Genomic DNA, 21254 nt, shown 5'->3' with positions numbered 1-21254 from the left:
AATTATATAAGTTTGTGCGGCTTACAGCTGTTTCGGTGCTTTATCACACCATCCTCAGAGCCTACTAGATCTCGGCGTCATCTCGAACTTCTCTGCCTGTTATGTGGGTGCATTTGATTGTTGAAAGGTGTTGAAAAGTGGAGTCAAATAGTTTGTGTGTACTGAAATTGATCTGTGTGTTGAGAATTTGATCAGGGTGTGTTTTAGTATGTTTGTACATAATTAACACGAGTAAGTCCGCTAGTTAATCAATTACTTATATTCAAGTGTTAAAAGTAGTGTACGCAAGATTCAAAATGGATTATCAAAATATAATAGAAATGACACATGAACACAACACACAATAATGTAGTATAGAAATACAGTGTGAAATTGGTACTGAGATGTTCAGAAATTGCTCCCATTCCACGTCCAACTGAGGCAGTTTTGCAGCAGAAACATTTCTCTCGCTTCTAGCAACAACACATGTAAGGTAACACATTAATACTCTACTGTATTTCACTTAATATTATGCATGTGTGTTATGTAAATTAGAGTCTTTTGAAACCAACATAATTTCCACTAGTTTCTGAAAAAACACGTCTTACAGACGTTCGAAATAACATAAGTATTTTAAAAATTTCGATAGGTACATTTAATGTGAAAGTCAGTACAACTCATAACACAGTCACAATGTAACATTCAATGACGTCACACGAACAATGCACTTGAGAATTTTTCTGATTCTGTTCCACAAGCAGCAGTAGAATTTCAGATTATACAAATGTTTTTTCAAGTTTTTGTGAAGCTAGTGCAATCTCTTCCTCCACAGGCTCTTTTGGCTCAATGGGTTTATTTGCAATCTGAAAAGTAAAGATAAGACATCATCCAGGCGTTTACCAACTTTGACAGAGGTAATTATATTTTCAACAAATCTTACAAATTGGCATTCATACAGTCCTCTCTGTAGATTGAAAACTCAAAAAAGTTTCATATCCATGGTTCAAGAATTAAAGCAGAAAATCAATATCCCGCATCTAAAAGAAAACTTACAAATTAAACCAAACCCTTAACTCTATTAAATATAGAATATAATATAAATTTAACAAAAGAAATACTGAAATCAGAAGTAAACACTGAAATACTGAAACAATTGTCTTTAGAGACAATTAATATTAGGTACCCTTCACAAAACTGGCTTCATTTATACACCGACGGATCCTTGATCTCCAGAGAACAAGGTGCTGGTGCAGGTGTTACGTGCTGTCTCTTCTCACTTTATAGATCTCTTGGATTTGGAACAACAAGTTTTGATGGAGAAATCATTGCAATAAGTGAAAGTCTCAGGAATCTTCTATGCCACATCAATAAATTTAAGAATGCAGTTATATTGTCAGACTCCAAAGCAGCTATTCTATCAATAGTCTCTAAACACACACCTTCATCTCAAACAGCAGAAATAACTAAAATGCTCTCTCAATTAATATCACTCAATAAAAGAATTGTTTTCCAATGGATACCATCCCATTATGGAATCCTGGGAAACGGGAATGCGGATGCTTTAGCAAAGAAGGGCAGCACTGCTACTTACAGACCTGTTACTAAATCTATGTATTACTCTGTGAAGAGATTTATTAAATCTTCATACTTAGACTTCAACAAACAAAATTTGATAACACAATCCCAAGGGAAAAAATGGAACTCTCTGCATCATAATCCACAGTTAATTCCCGATTTACCACGAAAATCGTCTGTAGCTGCATTTAGATTGGCAACAGGCCATGACTGTTTGGCCAAGCACCTGCATAGAATTGGAATATATCAGTCCCCTAACTGCCCATTGTGCAACTCAAATCAAGAAATGGATTTGGAACACCTCAAAATCTGTGCTTCAGTGGCTGGTCATGATAATATCTTTGAAAAATATTGGAGTGCAAGAGGTCAAATGACTTTATTGTCAAACACCTGGCATTAGAAAACAGCAACAACATATTTTCAACAAGCTGCTGCATTCTAATACAACTGTTACTGCTATAGCAACTAATCTGTCACCTAAAAAAAAAAATTATTGCTGGATAATTACACACATCTAATAAGGCTTAACAAAAGGTTAGTTTTTCATTGAGTACTGGCATCAGTGTATTATCTGATAATGTAGCTCCAGACCTTTTTGATAAGAAGAGAAGAAAAATCTTACAAAACTCCAGGTCATCTTTATCATTTTCAACAGTTAAATGATTGATCAACTAAAAATATCAAGATATAACATCATATCATTTCGACGAAATTTAAAAAAATAATAAAAGATGGGAGTGTCTTAATGTACAACAAAATATACATTGACTGGTAAAAAAAAAAACAATCACTTGAAAAAAATACTAAAAGTCAAATTTAAATGTAAATTATGAAGTAATCCCAGAAATATTATAAATGTAATCACATTCAATTTAAAGATTACACTTTTATGAACTTGTGACACATCTTTCACACCAATTTTGAGTCAATGACCGTCATAAGTTAATAAATCTACACTTTTGTCGAAATTTTGTAAAGTTTTTCATTTAACTTTCAGCTAAATATTTGTAATTGATTAACTAGCGGACTTACTCGTGTTAATTATGTATGCCTGTGCGGCTCACAGCTGTTTCGGTGCTTCATCACCATCCTCAGAGCCTACAAGATCTCGGCGTCATCTCGAACTTCTCTGCCTGTTATGTGGGTGCGTTTGATTGTTGAAAGGTGTTGAAGAGTGGAGTCAAATAGTGTGTGTGTACTGAAATTGATCTGTGCGTTGAGAATTTGATTGGGGTGTGTTTTAGTGTGTCTGTATATTTCGTATTGTTCTAGTGTGTTGAGTTTTTGGTTCTTGGTTTGTATGTGTAGGATTTCCATGTCCGCATTTATGTTATTGTATGTATGGTACATCTACATACGCCGATCACATAACCAATGCTAACCACACATACAATAACATAAATGCGGACATGGAAAGCCTACACATACAACCCAAGAACCAAAAACTCAACACACTAGAACAATATGAAATATACACACTAAAACACACCCCGATCAAATTCTCAACACACAGATCAATTTCAGTACACACACAATATTTGACTCCACTTTTCAACAATCAAACGCACCCACACAACAGGCAGAGAAGTTCGAGATGACGCCGAGATCTAGTAGGCTCTGAGGATGGTGTGATGAAGCACCGAAACAGTTGTAAGCCGCACAGACTTACATAATTAACACGAGTAAGTCCGCTAGTTAATCAATTACTTATATTCAAGTGTTAAAAGTAGTGTACGCAAGATTCAAAATGGATAATTATTTGTCCACTAAACTTCACTGAAAATGATGTTAATACACACAACTCAAATTCACACTATCAATAACTGAAACAAACACTCGGTATCTGGTGTGTCATTCTCTCAGGCATGGTTTCGATTAAGGTTATGATGTTTTTCTGGTCGACATTGTCCCATTCCTCTTGGACGTTGATGTAGCGGTGGGCATTGAGGCGACCATTATCGACGATCACCAATTCCGTTCGGGCCTCCATGGAGATGCTGCCCCACACCATCACCGAGTGGCGTCCTTGCAGACAATGTGCACTCTCCAGACTCTTTCCCTATCACCTGAAGACTTCAGGGGGAACCTGGACAGCACACTGCTCCACGGTCCATTGGCTGAAAACAGTCGGCTCTGTGCTGTCTGGTCAGATCTGGTGGTTGTGATTGTTCTCCAAGGCGTCGTCAAACAATCCTCTCGCTCACATTATGACCCCGCACATGTTGTAGTTGATTCCCAGCTCCAACTGCTGTAGTATGGCAATTTCTTGGAACCTGGCTGACGAGAAATTGGTCATCTCAGGCTGAAGTCTTTCTTTTTCTGCCAGATTGTCTTCTGGAGTAACTCTGTGTTTCTCGGAACTGTTTCACAGCCCCTGCATGGTGGTGTATGGTGTGCCTATGGTAGCAGTGACGTAATTGAGGCTGCGTCCATCATCAATGAGAGCGACAACGTCTTGGGGTGACAGAGGCAATGTCTGAACTAAATTTACCGACGAAATGGCAAATAAACCATTTTCGACAGTTGTTATTCATTTTTAAAATGAAGGGAACCAATAAAACCTCTTCAATTGTTTATGACGGCCTACCCCACATGTTCAGCACAGAAACACACTCCTTCATTGTTAGGCAATAAACCAAAGTTTAATTGATGTGAAAGGCGTGAATTTACGTGCAAGTTCATAAAAGTGTAATCTTCAAATTGAGTACGATTACAATTATGTTATTTCTGGGATAATCTATATATATAGGAATTTACACACTACTTACAAACGAGCTATTCATTGTGTTAACACATCCACAGAAATATATATACATAGTCTACATATTATAGGTAAATAACATTATGTTTTAAAAAACAAATATCTAAACATAGAAAGTATAATATAATACTTGTACATTTGACACAAAAATAAGATAGAAAGACATCTAAATATATTTTTTTTTTGTATAAAATATTATCTAGTAATGAAAAAAAAAATACTTCTAAAAATATCTATCTAATCTATACTAAATAAATTTTACAAGCAAAATAGTTCGTCCAAAGGGCTGGACTCTGGAAGAGTACCCAAAACGCTCATTGCATTTCCGCGTTGAATAGCAATACTTAAGCGTTGACGCAAATAAGTAGTGCAACGGCGATCACCAGTAATGGAGATCAAAATTTTGCCGATTTGAGAAAACAAAACTTTAGCGTCATGACTCCAAGGACCGAAGGTCTCCACAGCGAAGGGGAAAAAGATATAATTGTCTAAAAGATGAGCATATTTATTGACCTTCTTCTTCACGGCTAATTCAGCAGCAGATGCTACGCGTTTGGAGGTATTCGGCAAGTGAGATGGAGCTAGAGTGTCAACGCAAGTGGAGTCCCAAATTAAAGATTTTCCTCTAGACCATATATATATAATTTGAACTGGTAATGAAAATTACGGGAAAATGGCTGAACGGATTTTAATAAATGACCCCTCATTTTGAAGCTTGGAACCCAAAGTTTTTCAGAAAAATAGTAGTTTTCAGTGAAATGTCAATTTTCCTACATCTTTTTCCTATTTTCCAAAATCCCTCTTTCATCAGTTTTGAGAACTAATTAATTGCATTTCAGAATAAAACAAAACACACACTACAATAAACAATAGACTATTACACGAAGGCCATGACCTACAGGATTGCTGACATACTTAGAGCTCAGATGGGTCAGATTCTTTCACATCATAATGCTAATATGTCGATCTTCATTTGTGTAATTTTTTGATAACATATAAAAATAATTTACAAGTCTGATTCTCTGGTCTGTAGTTTTCCGAGTACAGCTGTGTATTCGATATTAAGAACTACAAAACTTAGGAATGTTTGGTGACATTCATTTCTATAATATACTGAGTATATATATATATATATATATATATATATATATATATATATATATATATACACAGTATATTACTGAAAACTATAAAACTTACGTAACAGCGTGGTCGATCGACGGATGATGCCTCAACATTTGTTGAGACTATAAATTAGGAATGCCTATAACATCGACATCAACGTGAAGTTTCGATTTATGCACGAGTACGTATAATCCCATAAACTTCTTTCCATCTGACTGTAGATAATTATTTGAAGAGAAGTAATATAATGATAACGAGATACTAAGGTTATTGTTATGAACTTAACACTACTTGTATTAAACTTGTAGGATATGTGGAAATCAAACCACAGTATAGAGAACATATCTCTACACTGTGATCAAACAGTTGTTTTCTTCGTGCTCACAAGGAAGTAATGTCATTGTTTAAAACTTCTGTCCTACGTAAATTTGACGTATAATGGATAAGCAATTGATCCTCACAACATTTCCCGCCAAGAGAGCACCTTCTTCTAGCTATGCCTCCGTCTTTCAGTTGCTGACTATAGTAGTCGTGACAGCAGGTTGCAACTTATTATGAGATATAACTATTTGGAAGTGTACGTCAGATTTACGTATCAATAGTATTAATAGAAAATTTTCTGTTAGTGCAGTTTATTTATTCCCTTAAGTGCGTTTTATCTAACAAAGTAACACTGGATGATCGACACTACTCTGCAGATCATAGATGAAAGTTCAGATGATGATGCTGATGATGACGCTGAAGGCAATGTAGAGATTGAATATGAAACGTGTAACAATGACAAGGCTCTAAGATACAGGAGGAGAGATTGAGAATCACGTAGAAAGCAAGCGAATGGAGAAAGGCAAAAAAAAACAAGAAAAGAGGAGGGCAGAGGGAAGAGAGGAGAGGGCAGAGGGGAGAGAGCAGAGGGCATGAGGGCACGAGGGCTCGAGGGCATGAGGGCACGGGGGCATGAGGGCTCGAGGGCATGAGGGCACGGGAGCATGAGGGCTCGAGGGCATGAGGGCACGGGGCATGAGGGCTCGAGGGCATGAGGACTCGAGGGTATGAGGACACGGGGGCATGAGGGCTTGAGGGCTCGAGAGCATGAGGGCACGGGGGCATGAGAGCACGTGGGCTCGAAGGCATGAGGGCACGAGGGTATGATGGCACGAGGGCACAAGAGTAGGAGGGCATGAGGGTACGAGGGCATGAGGGAACGAGGGCACGGGGACATAAGGGCTCGAGAGCATGAGGGCACGGGGGCATGAGGGCACGTGGGCTCGAGGGCACGGGGGCATGAGGGCACGGGGCATGAGGGCTCGAGGGCATGAGGGAACGAGGGCTCGAGGGGATGAGGGCACGGGGGCATGAGGGCATGAGGGAACGAGGGCACGGGGGCATGAGGGCACGAGGACATGAGGGCTCGAGGGCATGAGGACTCGAGGGTATGAGGGCACGGGGGCATGAGGGCTCGAGAGCATGAGGGCACGGGGGCATGAGGGCTCGAGGGCATGAGGGCACGGGGGCATGAGGGCTCGAGGGCATGAGGGCTCAAGGGCACGGGGGCATGAGGGCTCGAGGGCACGGGGCATGAGGGCTCGAGGGCATGAGGGAACGAGGGCTCGAGGGGATGAGGGCACGGGGGCATGAGGGCTCGAGGGCATGAGGGAACGAGGGCACGGGGGCATGAGGGCTCGAGGGCATGAGGGCACGGGGGCATGAGGGCACGTGGGCTCGAGGGCACGAGGGTATGAGGGCACGAGGGCACAAGAGTACGAGGGCATGAGGGTACGAGGGCACGAGGACAGAGGGGAGAGGGGAGAGATGAGAGGAGAGGATATTTTCATAACTCTAACCTACAATACACAATAACCTGAAATAGCTATTGCTTCACTCCCACATGGAAAACCGACTGATCGTTCTGACATTGTTACTTGCATTTTCGCATCGGAACTCAAGATCTGAAGATGTATAGGTTAAATAAAAAGTATTTAGCATGAAGAAAACCATCCAGAGGGGTATGTTTCATTATTATGGAAGCAAATAACTTCCAAAATGTCTGGTATTCGTCATTGGAAATAAATTTGAAAAAAATTTAATTTGAACTTCTAATGAACTTAGTTAGCAGCATTTGCTGCACAAGCTACTAGTTTACATTTAAATCTGACCTTTAGTATTTTTTTCAAGTGATCGGTTTTTTTCCCAGTCAATGTAATTCCTGAGTATGCAAGGAAAAGTGCAATTGCATCTTTCGACTATTCACAGGTCATGACTGTTTGTCAAAACATTTGAACAAAATTGTAATTATTTCTTCACCACTGTGTTCATTCCACAGTCTTCAGAAGAAATGGATCAGAATCATCTTCAGCAATGTTCCACTATGGGTGAGAAATATTGGAAAGCAAGACAGTTAATGGATTTGTAGCCAAGAATTAAACAACAGTTAACGAGATGTTTATTTCTCTATATCTGTGTTCCGTGTAAGGTACATGAATTGCAGGAGGATATCATCAAATTGGTATCTAATCTAAGAACGACAATATAATTATCTTGGTGAGAGATTTTTTAGTATTTGCATGTGTCATAGATTACATAAAAAAACAGCAAATTGGACATTCTTAAATCAGGAATGTATCTTCTGAGTTCTGAACAGTAATCTGTAAGGTTTCAATATCATGAAAAAAATGCCACAAAAATTCTAAAATAATGACTATGTTGAGACAACATCCTATACAAAACAAGATTGTAATATTGAAAATACAATTTTGTAATATGTATTCAATTAACTAGGATACGGGACATCATGTCATCCTCTTTCACAATAGCCCTGCCAAGACTCTGGAATTCGTTACCTGCTAGCATCAGGGACTGTCGAAATAAAATTCAATTCAAACGCAAACTTACTAGGCACTTGGTCAGTAATTGAGACTCGTTCAGACATGGTTTCTTGTAAATAGTTCTTTTAATCTACCACAAAATATCTCAATATCCGGTAATTTCATCACTATAGAATTTTGTTATTGTAGGTTTAATTTGTAATTTTGTAAATACAAAAATATTCTTTGTTCTTAACTTCTATGATAAAATGTCTAGCTTTCATTAATCAGGTATTCTTGTCGTACTTTAATTTTTATTGTAATTGTAATTGTAATTGTAAATTTAATATTAATTGTAATCTTATTGTTCATGTTATAGTTGTAATCCCCTGGTAGAGGGGCAGAGAAGGCCTGACGGCCTTATCTCTACCAGGTTAAATAAATAAATCTAATCTAATCTAATCTAATCTAATCTAATCATGTCAAGGAAACCATAAATTTTTACACACACAATTATAGCAGTACGGTATGTTAAAAAATGCTAGGAATGTTAAATAACAAACAACCAAGCTGAAAAGGAATTAAATTTTAAATAATTCAGAATGTGCTATAGACGAACTAAAAAATAATGCAGCTTCAAATTTCATGTGAAAAACAAAGATAATGGTTTTCAGAGGCTCAAACTAATTAAGAACAATAATTTTGTGCAGTACACCAAAGACAACTTTTAAAAATCGTGACAAAAGAACGTTACTAAACTCTTATAGTCCACACCTGTGGAGTAACGGTCAGCGTGTCTGGCTGCGAAACCAGGTAGCCCGGGTTCGAATCCCGGTCGGGGCAAGTTACCTGGTTGAGGTTTTTTCCGGGGTTTTCCCTCAACCCAATATGAGCAAATGCTGGGTAACTTTCGGTGCTGGACTCCAGACTCATTTCACTGGCATTATCATCTTCATTTCATTCAGACACTAAATAACCTAGATGTTGATACAGCGACGTAAAATAACCCAATAAAAAAAAACTCTTATAAAGTAATGGCAATCCTGATACTGCTTTATGGAAGTGAGAGTTGCATTCTGACAGAGTCAGGAAAAGAAATAGCATAGAAGTTTCTGAAATGAACTTTTACGGCATGTGAGAAAATCGATCATCCAGTTCAAAAATACGACAACTCAAAAATTGCCATTTTTTTAGTTATTATACTACTGAAAGCCCCTTTCGGAGCTCTTTCCAATTCAGTATTGAGGTAAGTCATATTTACAACCAAAAAGAAAAAAACTAAATAAACTGCTTTAGTTAGAAGTAATTATAACTATGGACTTTACTAATTCACTATTAGTACATTTCGAAATGTATTAATAATGAACTGGAAGATTGTGATAAACTCGTCCTGAATACTGACTCATTTCTAATTGTCGTGGTTATGAACCAGAACTCTGTTCCTTTCTAAGTGATTTATTTGAAACTTTTAACTGAAGATATCTTAAAACTTGTTTTTTTGAGTTGTCGCACTTTTGAACTAGACAATCCAGATACAGACTGATGGTTAAAAAATAAATTAAAATATAAGGCAATATCTGGCAATTCGCAATCTAAATGAAATGGTACTAACAAGGGAAGGGCTTCGGCTCGAACAGGAATTTTTGATTAAAAATTTGTACAGAGGCTTACCTTACAAAGGTGATGAAGTCCGTAAAAGCATTCATTTGTGTAACTTTCCATTTGGTTGGTATTGGTCAATACACGTCTTTAAAAATGTACATGAGGATTCTCTATAAAATGCATGAAACAGCATGGAGCAGAGCAATAAGCACAACACGCAGAAGCAACACCTGAACAATCTTCTGAACCACACTCCAGTGCTGAACAATCAAATGCCACCTGAATTACATTTTTGAAGTCCGACACTTGTTCAGGATTCACGTAACCAGCTGACTGCCAGGAATACTGAAGCATAGGGCGGTACACTGGAGCAGACAACTGGTTATGAATAACAGAGTGCATTTTCATTACAAACACTCGATTTCCCAAGTTAAGTTTTGGATTCTCAGCAAGACTCCTTATGCAATCTGTTATCCTCCGAGCATATATTTTGTATTGTCTAAGGAAATAGATATCCAGAGGCTGGAAATATTTAGTTTTTTTAGGTGGAATGATCATACATTCCATGTCTTAGCCTTGGAATGATTCATTTATTAAGGTTGTGTCCTTGTGCACATTCAATGACTCACACAACAGTGAACATTTTTTATTAGTTGCAATATTTTCAGACAGAAAGTTGGAGAAAAATGTTCTTAAATGGGCTTTAGACATTTTACCACTCGCACTAGCTTCTAGGCTGGGCTAGGCTTACGGGTAAGGTGTCCCATCCCCTTAACTTGTGCAGTGCTCTCCCCACCCTTCAACTTGTACAGTGCTCTAACAGACAAACCACACATTACACAAACGAATGCTTTTGGGAGCTGTACAGAGATGTAAAGATGGACCTGGATACAAATTTTGGATACGAAATTCCTGTTCGAGCCGAAATCCTTCCCTTGTAAGACAAAGACAAGAACAGAAGGACCAAATAGAATGGACGAAAATCGTGCAACGAACATATTATAAACTATAGACCTACCCTGCACACACATCAAATGGCTCAGATCAGCACAAGGCTTAACAAACCAAATACATATCCAACACGTGGCTCTCCTTCTGTGAATTTTAGTTTGGACAACGCCCATCTTGTGTGGCTGATGAGTCACTAACTCTTACCTGCATTATGTATGCTTCCAGTCTCCCAAATCGCGATAACAGATTCTGCAGCTGACTGCTTGTTGTCTGCATCTAGAACAGACGGCACTCAATGCTAGCAGATTCAATATAAAAAGTAATGCCTTTCCATGAAACATTTAAAATACTCTCAACTGCAAAGTAACACTTCGACTATAGCAGCATCATCTTTTGAACGTAGAAAAAAATTAACAACAGTTTCTTGAGATGATGTCCAAAAATTTACCATACACAGTATTTCCTCACATAAACAGACTTCTTATTACTACCAGTCAGTGGCGGTGCGTCAATAAGAGCACAAGAGCACGTGAACACCTTGTTTCCATTAATGCACGACTAGTTTTATTATTTAATACCGTATTGGTGTAGTGGGGATGTACAATATCAGGATCGAGTATTTCAAACTTCCCGCATCTTGCATAAAATTCTTATATAAACTTGGCAACATCCGTTCACATACAAGCCATGCTCTTTTCAAGAAGGTTACAGAAATTTCACGCATGCGCGGGAGAAAATTGTCTTTCGCTGGCCGCTTATGACTCATCAAGAGCACAAAACGTTAAGTGAACAGTGAATCTATCCTACAGATGTCAGGTGCATCAATGCTATCGTTTACGTGCTATATCTCGAGGAGGAAATTTAATTAGTCTGTATTTTAGCCTGCAGGTGTCAGCATCTCACTGTCGGAACATTTACTTTATGTGGATGTGTGTGCAGTGCTGCTACGAGAGTGTAGTTTGTGAATTACTATACTTCAGTGTCGGCATATAGCATAGTTTGGCTTTCAAAGACATGCTGGCTGAATGTGATGGTGGTATGAATTTAAATATTATCGTGGTGTATATTATTTAAGAATAATATTTACTGGCATGTATTTATAATAATCAATCTATGCGAATGGGATTACAGTACTGGTATAGGCTATAGTGTATCAGTGTGTTGTGAATCAAAATACAGTATATTACTGAACACACGCTTTTGTAAATTGTGTTATGTATTAATTTTTAACAAACGTAAACAATGAACTCTGTTCAAGTAATTTTGAAGAGTAAAGAACTGGGTAAACTGGCTTACCAGGAAAAATTGGAAATAAAAAGACTAGGTTTCATTATTATTATTATTATTATTATTATTATTATTATTATTATTATTACTATATGTTGTTTTGAATTTATATACGTTTTTTTCGTCAGTGAAACATTGGAATCATGACATTTCATATTAGGCTAAAAACGTACGATTTCAAATTCTCTTCGATTTTGGAACACAAAACTGTGAACACACATAATATTTTATCACGAGCCGCCACTGTTACCAGTACTAAACACATTGGATATTCTAGTAACCAGCTTCCTTAGCTTAATGTAATCTGGTAGTATGAGATGAAGTGGTGTCTGATATGTGTTATTCATAACATAATGTCATTTAAACTAGGTATGTCAAATGTGAATAAAGTACCTCCACTAATTTTCGAATGACCAACGAATGAACAAAATTCGGTCAATGTATTACGAGAAAAATTATACACAGACAGTCAAAGTAAGGGCTGGATGGGTGGTTTGTTCCTTGAATGGGCAGTTGGACGGTTGTTTGGGTGGATGGATAGTGACAGAACAGTCATAATTAGTTTCTGGAAGATTCTTTTCTAAGAATCCACAGTATTTCCTCACCTCTTTGCACAAGTCAATATTCCTCGACACTTCCGTGGTTTCTATCTGGAATAAATGTCAATGATTAAGATTTTAGTATATAAGTCATACAAAGATAACGTCAAACATATTTCGTAGGAATGAAATCATCTTTTACATTGCATTAACCACTGAGATTAAGCAGTACTACATGAATTACAGGTAAATACTATTCTGCACTTGATACAAATGTTTTGCAAGTAATAAACATAATTGAGGACCGTTTTTGCAAAACTTGCTAACTGCAAAATTTGCAAAATTGAGATTTTGATGGATTCGTTAACATAAGGCAGGCCTCTACATGATGTTCAAAGCATCTTAGTAAAATTGGGTTATTTCTCTTCATTGTAGTGTGTCAAAGTGTGATCGTTTTTTCAAAACTTGCTTTCTGCTATAACTGAGACATACAGCAAAACTTGCTTACTATAGTGTTTTGTCTCTCCTGTAAAATTTTGTTTTTTCAGTTAGCAAGTTTTGCAAAAACGGTCCTCAATTATTCTTCTCGCTGTGTCAAAAAAAAAAAAAGTCTAATTTTGGTAATGCTGGAGTGTGAAGAAAAATTTAACACGTAGTAAAGACTCAGTTTAAACGCCATTAAAGTTTTTCTTCGCTATCTACTTCATGATTTACCTCATTTGTGTTTTCTTGCGCTCTGTTACGTATGGCCTGCATTAAGAATCTGTCCTTCGACACCTGGAAGAAGATGGCTTCTGTGAGTTTGAAGTATGCTTTTCATTTCAGAAACTTTCAGCTGCTCAAGAGTGTCCACATGTAAGATTAGCATATTTACAACGATTTTTTAAAAACTACATATGCGCACAAAAGAAGTGAAATGTTATGAAACAAGACAATGGCAGTTCATGAACAAAATCAAGTACCAGTATGTGTTACATGTGTTACTTCTAGCATGCAGTCCACCAATTCGTTCTGAATTATTATAGAGATCCTTTTAAAACAACTAACTATATACTGTACTGCATATTTTTGTATTGCACTGTCCGTACTAGAAACATATTCCACAAGCCCTAAGAAGACACCGAGATTTTAAGAAGTTATGCTTACATCACATTCCTTCAAAGAATGTTTAGAGTTTCCAGCAATACAAATAAAAGTTTCGTTCCAACAAGCGGTTCATGGATCAGTTCATGTACGGTTCCTGTACCATCTTATGCGCATACGCCAGTTGAGCATCTGCTACGGGATTGAAACTGGACTGGACGCTGTTGGAACGCTTTCGTGGATCGTTATGTACTAAATCCAGAGATGCTATAATTGTGATCATCTTTGCTAAGAACGGGATGCTTATTATTATCATTTCGCAGCTAATTCTAATTGCAGAAAATAGAATTTCGATCATTTTCTATTAAAAGATGACAAAAAGTATGGAAGGCAAGAATTCCGCTAATTCAATGTCATGTACTGGGGGACTCTCATCTAAAAATAGTTCTTTTTTAATTATTAATTTATGTACGTTATTTATTATACTTTTAATCAAATCTGCATGTTGAAATTGTAATTAACTATTTCAATACCCAAATAATTTCCATTCCCTTTCTTTTTCGTGAAGATTTAAATTAAATCTCTAGTTTTATTATTCGTCTGCACTGTCACTTTTCATCTTAACCTCATTGATGTGAACAGTCGACCATGTCTTTCTTCAGTATCCAGGAGACGCTGGTGAGCTTACGCGCATGCGCGTCTCGTGTACTCTTCCGTACATGCCTCAATCCGCGGACTATTTCTGACCGTTCCGAACCTGTGTCAAAAGCAGTGTTGCCAGGTCTCCGGAAATTTCCGGAAATCTTCGGAATTTTTTAACTTCCCGGAAAAACAGGAAATAAAGTTGTAATCTCCGGATTTTTTAATGTAGGAAATTATTTATTTTTTTAGAAAAACCAATCTCTGGCATACATTAAAACTGGTAGATGAACATTATATAGTTAAAGTTTTGTTAATATTTTATAACTTGACTAATAATGCTTCCCTAAATATAAAATATGTAACGCATAAAAACGAACACATTTGGTCTGGAGAAACATCTATGAGAGGAAGGTGGTGACTACTAAATCAAATTGGTGAGTAGAAAAATTAAAGTAGAAATCTTTTTATTATAGGTTCATGTATTGTAATAGTTAGAAGGTTATAATAATATTTTATGTGATTTTCAAAAGTGCCTCCGGAAATTGTGGACAAATCTCCGGATTTTTTTCATTACGACCTCCGGAAATATTTTTTCAAGATCTGGCAACACTGGTCAAAAGCTTGTTGGAACGCCCGACTGCAGTACATGTTTCCGGTTCAGGACTGGTTCGGATTGTGTTGGAATGCTTTTTCTGTACTGCGCATGCTCACGATAGTTACAGACGGTTCTTGACTGTTGTTGGAACGAACCTAAAAGCTATACATTAACTACAAAGTGGCGTAGTATTTAGGCTTTACTTAGGTGTAAATTTGTTTAGTCACAGCAGTAGAGATAATGTTTCATGCTCATGTGGACTAAAGAGGGAAATTGCGCTCTTTGAATGAGGAAGGAAACCAACTTACTGAACAAAATAATAATGAGTGTGCTACGCTTCGTCTCTATACCTAGGGTTGTTTTACCTATATTCAATTGCTAGAATGATATGTGGACTGGCACATTTTGACTCACTTGGATCCTCAACATCTCAGCTTCCAGCATCACCTGCTTGTATCGTGACACTGCCTTCCAGAACTGTAACAAACATCAACCTCGTAATTATCCAAGTATCACACCATTATGCACATCACATTCACAAGTATGGTTTCTTTCCTTGAAGGTAAATGAACTCTCTTCTAGTATTTCATAACACACGCCACCAAAATGTGTTCTGTGCAGGGAAGATGACTCAGCTGTAAACTTGCAGCACATACTAAACTGCAGACATTAATAACATCACAGATGTTTACTGACACATGGAAAAAATCCAATGTCCTCAACATTTTGATTCATTAATTCCTCGATCTGGTTCTAATGCTGTCAGAGCTCTACAACTTACCGAGAAAACAAAACTGATTTCAGTTACGTATTTAAATTTATTTTCCAGGACAACATGACGCTCCCTTCTGTCTGAAAAGAAAGCTTTGCTGGTAGACCAAGCAGGTCGATTTTCTCTCACAGATGCAGGTCAGACCAATAGTTGTATCTTATCTTTCAATCTAATTACAATGAAATTAGTATTAATATGTTAAGCTTATTTAGAATTAAGTTACGAAGTATATGAGGAAGTTCAATGTCTTTCTACGGAAGAATATATACGGCGTGCTGACATAATAATAATTGACCGAGATAAAAAAACAGGTCTCATTCTTGACCTCACTGTAAGGTTCGAAATTAATGAAGATCAACCAAAGCAGGTACATGAAGAGAAACGCGCTATTTACCTTCCATGCTGTGATGATCTCAGTCATAAATATAATATTCAACATTGGAATGTCATTGGACTTATGTTTGGTGCGCAAGGAACAATTCCAAAATTTACATTGGAGATCCTCAGAAAATTAAAGGTTCCTGATAAGACTCTTCAGACAATTGCATCCACCATTTTAAAATCTTCATTGAAGATCATCAATCAATCACCATCTCTATTCATCTTTATAACATTTAATGTATATTATTTATTTTCAATAAATTTGTATCGTTTTGATAGCTACCAAATCTTGTCACAGAATATTCTTTTTTAAAATTTCATTATGTATTTTTATAACATTAATTTACATTTTCTTTTTTGTTAATTTGAATTGATTAGGATACCGATATATTAAATCCAAGGTTTGGACGGCTATCATTTTGATGATGCATGTTATGTTATTTTTCTTGTGAACTGATGACGCCATGATTGCTTGTAATTCTATCGGCTAATAAAAATCTAATCTAATCTAATAACCTGCAAAATTCAATGCAGCATATCATAACAACACAACAATCTAAAATTTCCGATAACTATGGAAACCAAAATACTTTCTTCTTTGTGTTTATAAATGCCACAGGAATAATAAATATTATTCATGGTACTTCTACTAAATAATAATAATAATAATAATAATAATAATAATAATAATAATAATAATAATAATAAAACCAGTAATAAAGATGAAGTGTGCTTAGTAACGAATCTTGTCAGATGTTCGGGATTTAAGAGACAATCCTTTATTTGTGAGAAAGGTAGCATTGACATTCATATTTTGAAACTCAGGATTCAATATAATTATTTAAACTAAATGTGTGGCAATTCTCAATGATATGAGTAATAGTCAAATTAATAAGCGCTTAAGTATTGCATCTGGTTCAGACGCGCCAGATAACCTAACAAGCGTTCCCCTGATTCAATAACGCAGGATTGTTGAATTAGATCGATTTTTTCTACTATAACTTGCATTTTTTATTACGTTAAATTCAAATAATAAGAACTTAACTTGAGAAGGTACCAGAAAGTGACAAATACAAATTTTAATCTTTAAATTTGATCCTGCATATGTAAGTGTAAAATGCAAATGAATGCATTAATAACTGAACAAACTGTGGGTATAATTATTATAATCGATACTGAGTACAAATAACACCAATTTTCCACTTAATGGCTTCTCTGTCCCCTTATCCTGAACTGAAATTGAAATACAGGTACAAAGGTGTGATCCCCAACTGCAATGCATGTTAAGTTCACATCCTTAACCAACTCAAAACATAAAATTATTTAGGGCCAAATTAAAGAAGTACCTAATTTCTCACGCCTTCTATTCTGTAGGTGAATTCATAACATTCAATAACGCTTCATGAAATTGATACTAAAACTTTATGTTGTACTAGTAGACTATATTGTAAATCTCGTCTATATATATTTCATCTAGACTGTGACTATAAATTAAGACTTTATAATAGTATTAAGTTTTTTGACTTGTTCCATATTCTAGCTGTAAGCATGTATGAATACCATGGAATGTTAATAAATACAATACAATACAATACAATACAATACAATACAAGTCACTTTCACTCTTACACAATGTCCTTCTGACTACAATGCTCACCCACATGATAGCCAACACGCTCTGCAGAAACGTGAAGATGAAGCACCAGTTAAACTCTGTGCCACCCACAATGAACATCGTTAATTTCGTATGGGAATCTAGTTCGTAGGAGGTTTTCTATTCAGGAATTTTGTTGTCTGGTTCAGCCACCAATGTCATGGTAATACCCCCATTGTCTGGCGATTCTTACCTCTCAGAGCTGGAACATTGTTACATTACTGCAGACATGGCAGTGTTTCCTGCATGGCCTTCTAGACATTACATGCGGCCAAGTAACAACCACTAATATCAATTTATTTCAAGGCACTTTCAATAGCAGGGATTTTCAACACTGGTGGTACAACCTTACTGACTGGTGAAGGAAGTGGTCGAAAGTGTCTATGTATAGCTTTGAGCATTGAAAAATTATTGACCACATGAAATATTTTCTTCTCAGTGTACAAAGCTGATACACAATTGCAAATTAATACCCTATGATTCTTCAATTCCGGTACATGTAAATAATTTGTAATTTTCTAACATGAATTTGAATGCATACTGGTGATATAATTATTCAAAATTGCAGCTACTCACTTTGTCAGAAGCCAGAGTTAAATCAACCAATTTTTAACATTTTCGTATTATGTTATTTTAGGGTTCCCATTTTATTTTATTTGAAAACTGGGACATTTGAAAAACATATCACTAAAAACAAGGGACATATTGTAAAAATGCAGGACACACAAAAAAAAAGGGGGAAAAAATCTCATTCAAACATGCAAATGACAAAAATATCAATTTTTCCGCTTATTAACATACTGCAAAACAATCCAGGGGCACAATCCTCCTGATTGCGATATAACTATTGATAATGTATAAATTCTTAATAAAGAAAACTATCCAAAATAAACTTACAATGAACAGAAACAAAATAATAAATTGGGTTGTAGTCAGTTACGGCAGTGAGACTAATAACCAATCTCATCATCACTGCAAAGACCAACAATACGTGAACAAAGCAGTAAAAGGAAAAGGTAGTGCATAAGGGCCCTAGTTTTCAATCATCTTGGGTTAAGATATTTCCATGAGTATTACATAAAAAATGAGACGATTTTCTGCAAAATATGCAAGGACTTTTTTTTTTAAACAGCAAGCCTTATTGAAGTTTTCTCGAAGTTTTGTGCAGACTCCTGCCACCCAATATTTTAAAGCACGCGGCATCTACAACATGGACTGCTCTTCGCATTACGCTGTGAATGTGCGCCATTACATTTCTTCTGCAGTTATTGTTGGTTCATGGCATCACCAGATTCTGCTGCTCTAACGTCCGAACAGAATCTGATTCTGCGAAATGGGGAAGATGGAGTTTTTATTACCTTCATTATATGAGGGTGGACGCAGACCCTTCAGCCAACACCTGTAGCATCCCTCATTGATTTTTTCATCTCTCTCCTCCTATCACTGCTCCCGTTTTCTTACCATCTGCTTTTGTGGAACCTACAACACAATAACTTCATCAGAACTATTGCAATCAAGCTAGAGTGAGGACTGCTTCCATTTCAGGGAAACAGTAACGAAAGATCAGCTGTGAATCATTTTGAGGTCAGAAGAACAGGAAGTAAGTTGCCTTCGAGTTTAACTTATATGTGGCCGGAAAATAACAGGAATTTCGCCAATGAAGAGAATAAGTTTTAGAATTTTCTAAGAATTGCCACCAGATTCGTCCCAATCAATAAGAGTGTCCAAGAAGTGTCCGCGCTAATGCACTTATGTGTCCACCATCTGCACTGTTAGCATAATGCCTCCACAGGCTACCACAGTCAGATGTTTTCAGGAATCATTACTGTACTCGATGTAAAAATTTTAATAGTGGCATCTCAAATTTTTAAGTCCACAGATGCCAAGGTTCAGCCAAACTTATGAAAAGTGTAACTAAATAATTAAACCAGTGAAATTGATGGCATATGTTAAAATTTCCAGTTGACAGCGAAGGCGCTAAAAATCATAACTAATTTACTTGCTTATAAATGGCTTTTAGACAACCCGGAGGTTCACTGTTGCCCTCACAATATAAGTCAAGCATTGGTCCCTATCCTCAGCAAGATTAATCCAATCTCTACCATCATATTCCACCTCACTCAAATCCATTTTTATATTATCCTTCCATCTATGTCTCGGCATTCCCAAAGTTTTTTTTCTTCCAGCCTCCCAATTAACACTTTATATGCATTTCTGAATTCGCTCATACATGCTACATGCCCTGCCCATCTCAAACATCTGGATTTAATGTTGTTAATTATGTCAGGTGCAGAATACAATGCGTGCAGTTCTGTGTTGTGTAACTTTCTTCTTTCTCCTGTAACTTCATCCCTCTTAGCCCAAATATTTTCCTAAGCACCTTATTCTCAAACACAATCATAACTAACAAAACCTTAAGCTTAAAATATTGTTCATTCTTGAATACACTTATGTAATGACTGATGAACTATTAAGTTGACTTAGATAAAAAACATAACGATTTCACTGTGTTAAAATTTTAAATCATGGATATTTAATCTGATTGACTAGTTTCGATATTATTTCCATCATCGTCTGAATCCTTGTGATTTCCAGGGCTAAATTCTGGTTTCTTCTTATGGGGGTGTGTTCATGATTGTATCGAAAAGAGTGTGTGTTCTGAAATTCAACTGACACACAAAAACACATCCCTATCACATCCTCAACACTCAATTGGCATTTCAGAACACACATCCTTTTCGATACCGTAGAAGAGGGTAAAGTCGATCAAAATTTTGCAATTTTTTATATTAGGTTATGCAATGGAGCGAAGTTTCTCAGAAAATAGCATTTTGTCGTCATATCCTTCACTTATGAAGGCACGTTACAAGAACAATTACAATCTATCGAAAACTGATTTTTTTTATTTGACTTGTGATCGAAGTTACCTGCTTAAATAGGGTAAAGTCGATCACCATTGAATTTTTAGTTTAAGGTCGATTTTGAAATATTGCGGAGTAAAGTCGATCATTGTTTATGTTTTTAAAAACAAATTAAGTGTATTACATATATTTTATTTGTTATAAGGAGTGTAAAAACAATAATAATCTAGAATATATGCCTATATATAGTGTATCTTTTGTTACTGTGACCATGCTATTCGATACAATTAGGCCTATAGGTCTCCACTGTACAATCGTGACTATGATTGCCAACTTATAAAACATAAAAACACATCTTAATACTTCACATACCAACAAACAAAGATTTAAAAATTCAAAATTTGCATTGAAATACCACACTTCAATTATAATCTAAAATGCTATTCAACATTGCTTAGGTCTATGTCAGATGTTATTTGAAATCTTCCCCTCCTCATGTCACTTTAGAAACTAGGTTGTTCCCATAGTCAGGTACAGAGGGGTGTACAAAATATGTTCCTTTGGCAGTGCTTCTCTTACGCAAAAAATTCACCATAATTTCGTCTTCCTCTTTCCCCACTATCCCATCAATATAAGCTATACTATG

The 21254-nt window shown here is 36.4% G+C and overlaps 1 protein-coding gene across 2 annotated transcripts; it reads right to left on the bottom strand.

Moving 5' to 3' along the window:
* Positions 1–635: 635 nt before the first annotated feature.
* LOC138715599 (uncharacterized) lies at positions 636–19289 on the bottom strand. Of its 2 annotated transcripts, none has more exons than XM_069848674.1 (6): positions 19106–19289; positions 15355–15417; positions 13335–13397; positions 12687–12731; positions 10999–11070; positions 636–842 (listed from the first exon to the last, which is right to left on the bottom strand). In XM_069848674.1, exons 1-6 carry the CDS (start codon positions 19109–19111, stop codon positions 756–758), a joined length of 336 nt encoding a protein of 111 aa, XP_069704775.1. In that variant the 5' UTR covers positions 19112–19289; the 3' UTR covers positions 636–755. The 2 variants fall into 2 exon arrangements, with proteins under 2 accessions (XP_069704775.1, XP_069704774.1); XM_069848673.1 differs by lacking the exon at positions 19106–19289 and adding an exon at positions 17751–17927.
* Between the last annotated feature and the right edge of the window lie 1965 nt (positions 19290–21254).

This window comes from Periplaneta americana, chromosome 15, assembly GCF_040183065.1.
Source record: "Periplaneta americana isolate PAMFEO1 chromosome 15, P.americana_PAMFEO1_priV1, whole genome shotgun sequence".
Taxonomy (NCBI): Eukaryota; Metazoa; Arthropoda; class Insecta; order Blattodea; family Blattidae; genus Periplaneta; species Periplaneta americana.
This window is presented reverse-complemented; position numbering and strand designations above follow the sequence as displayed.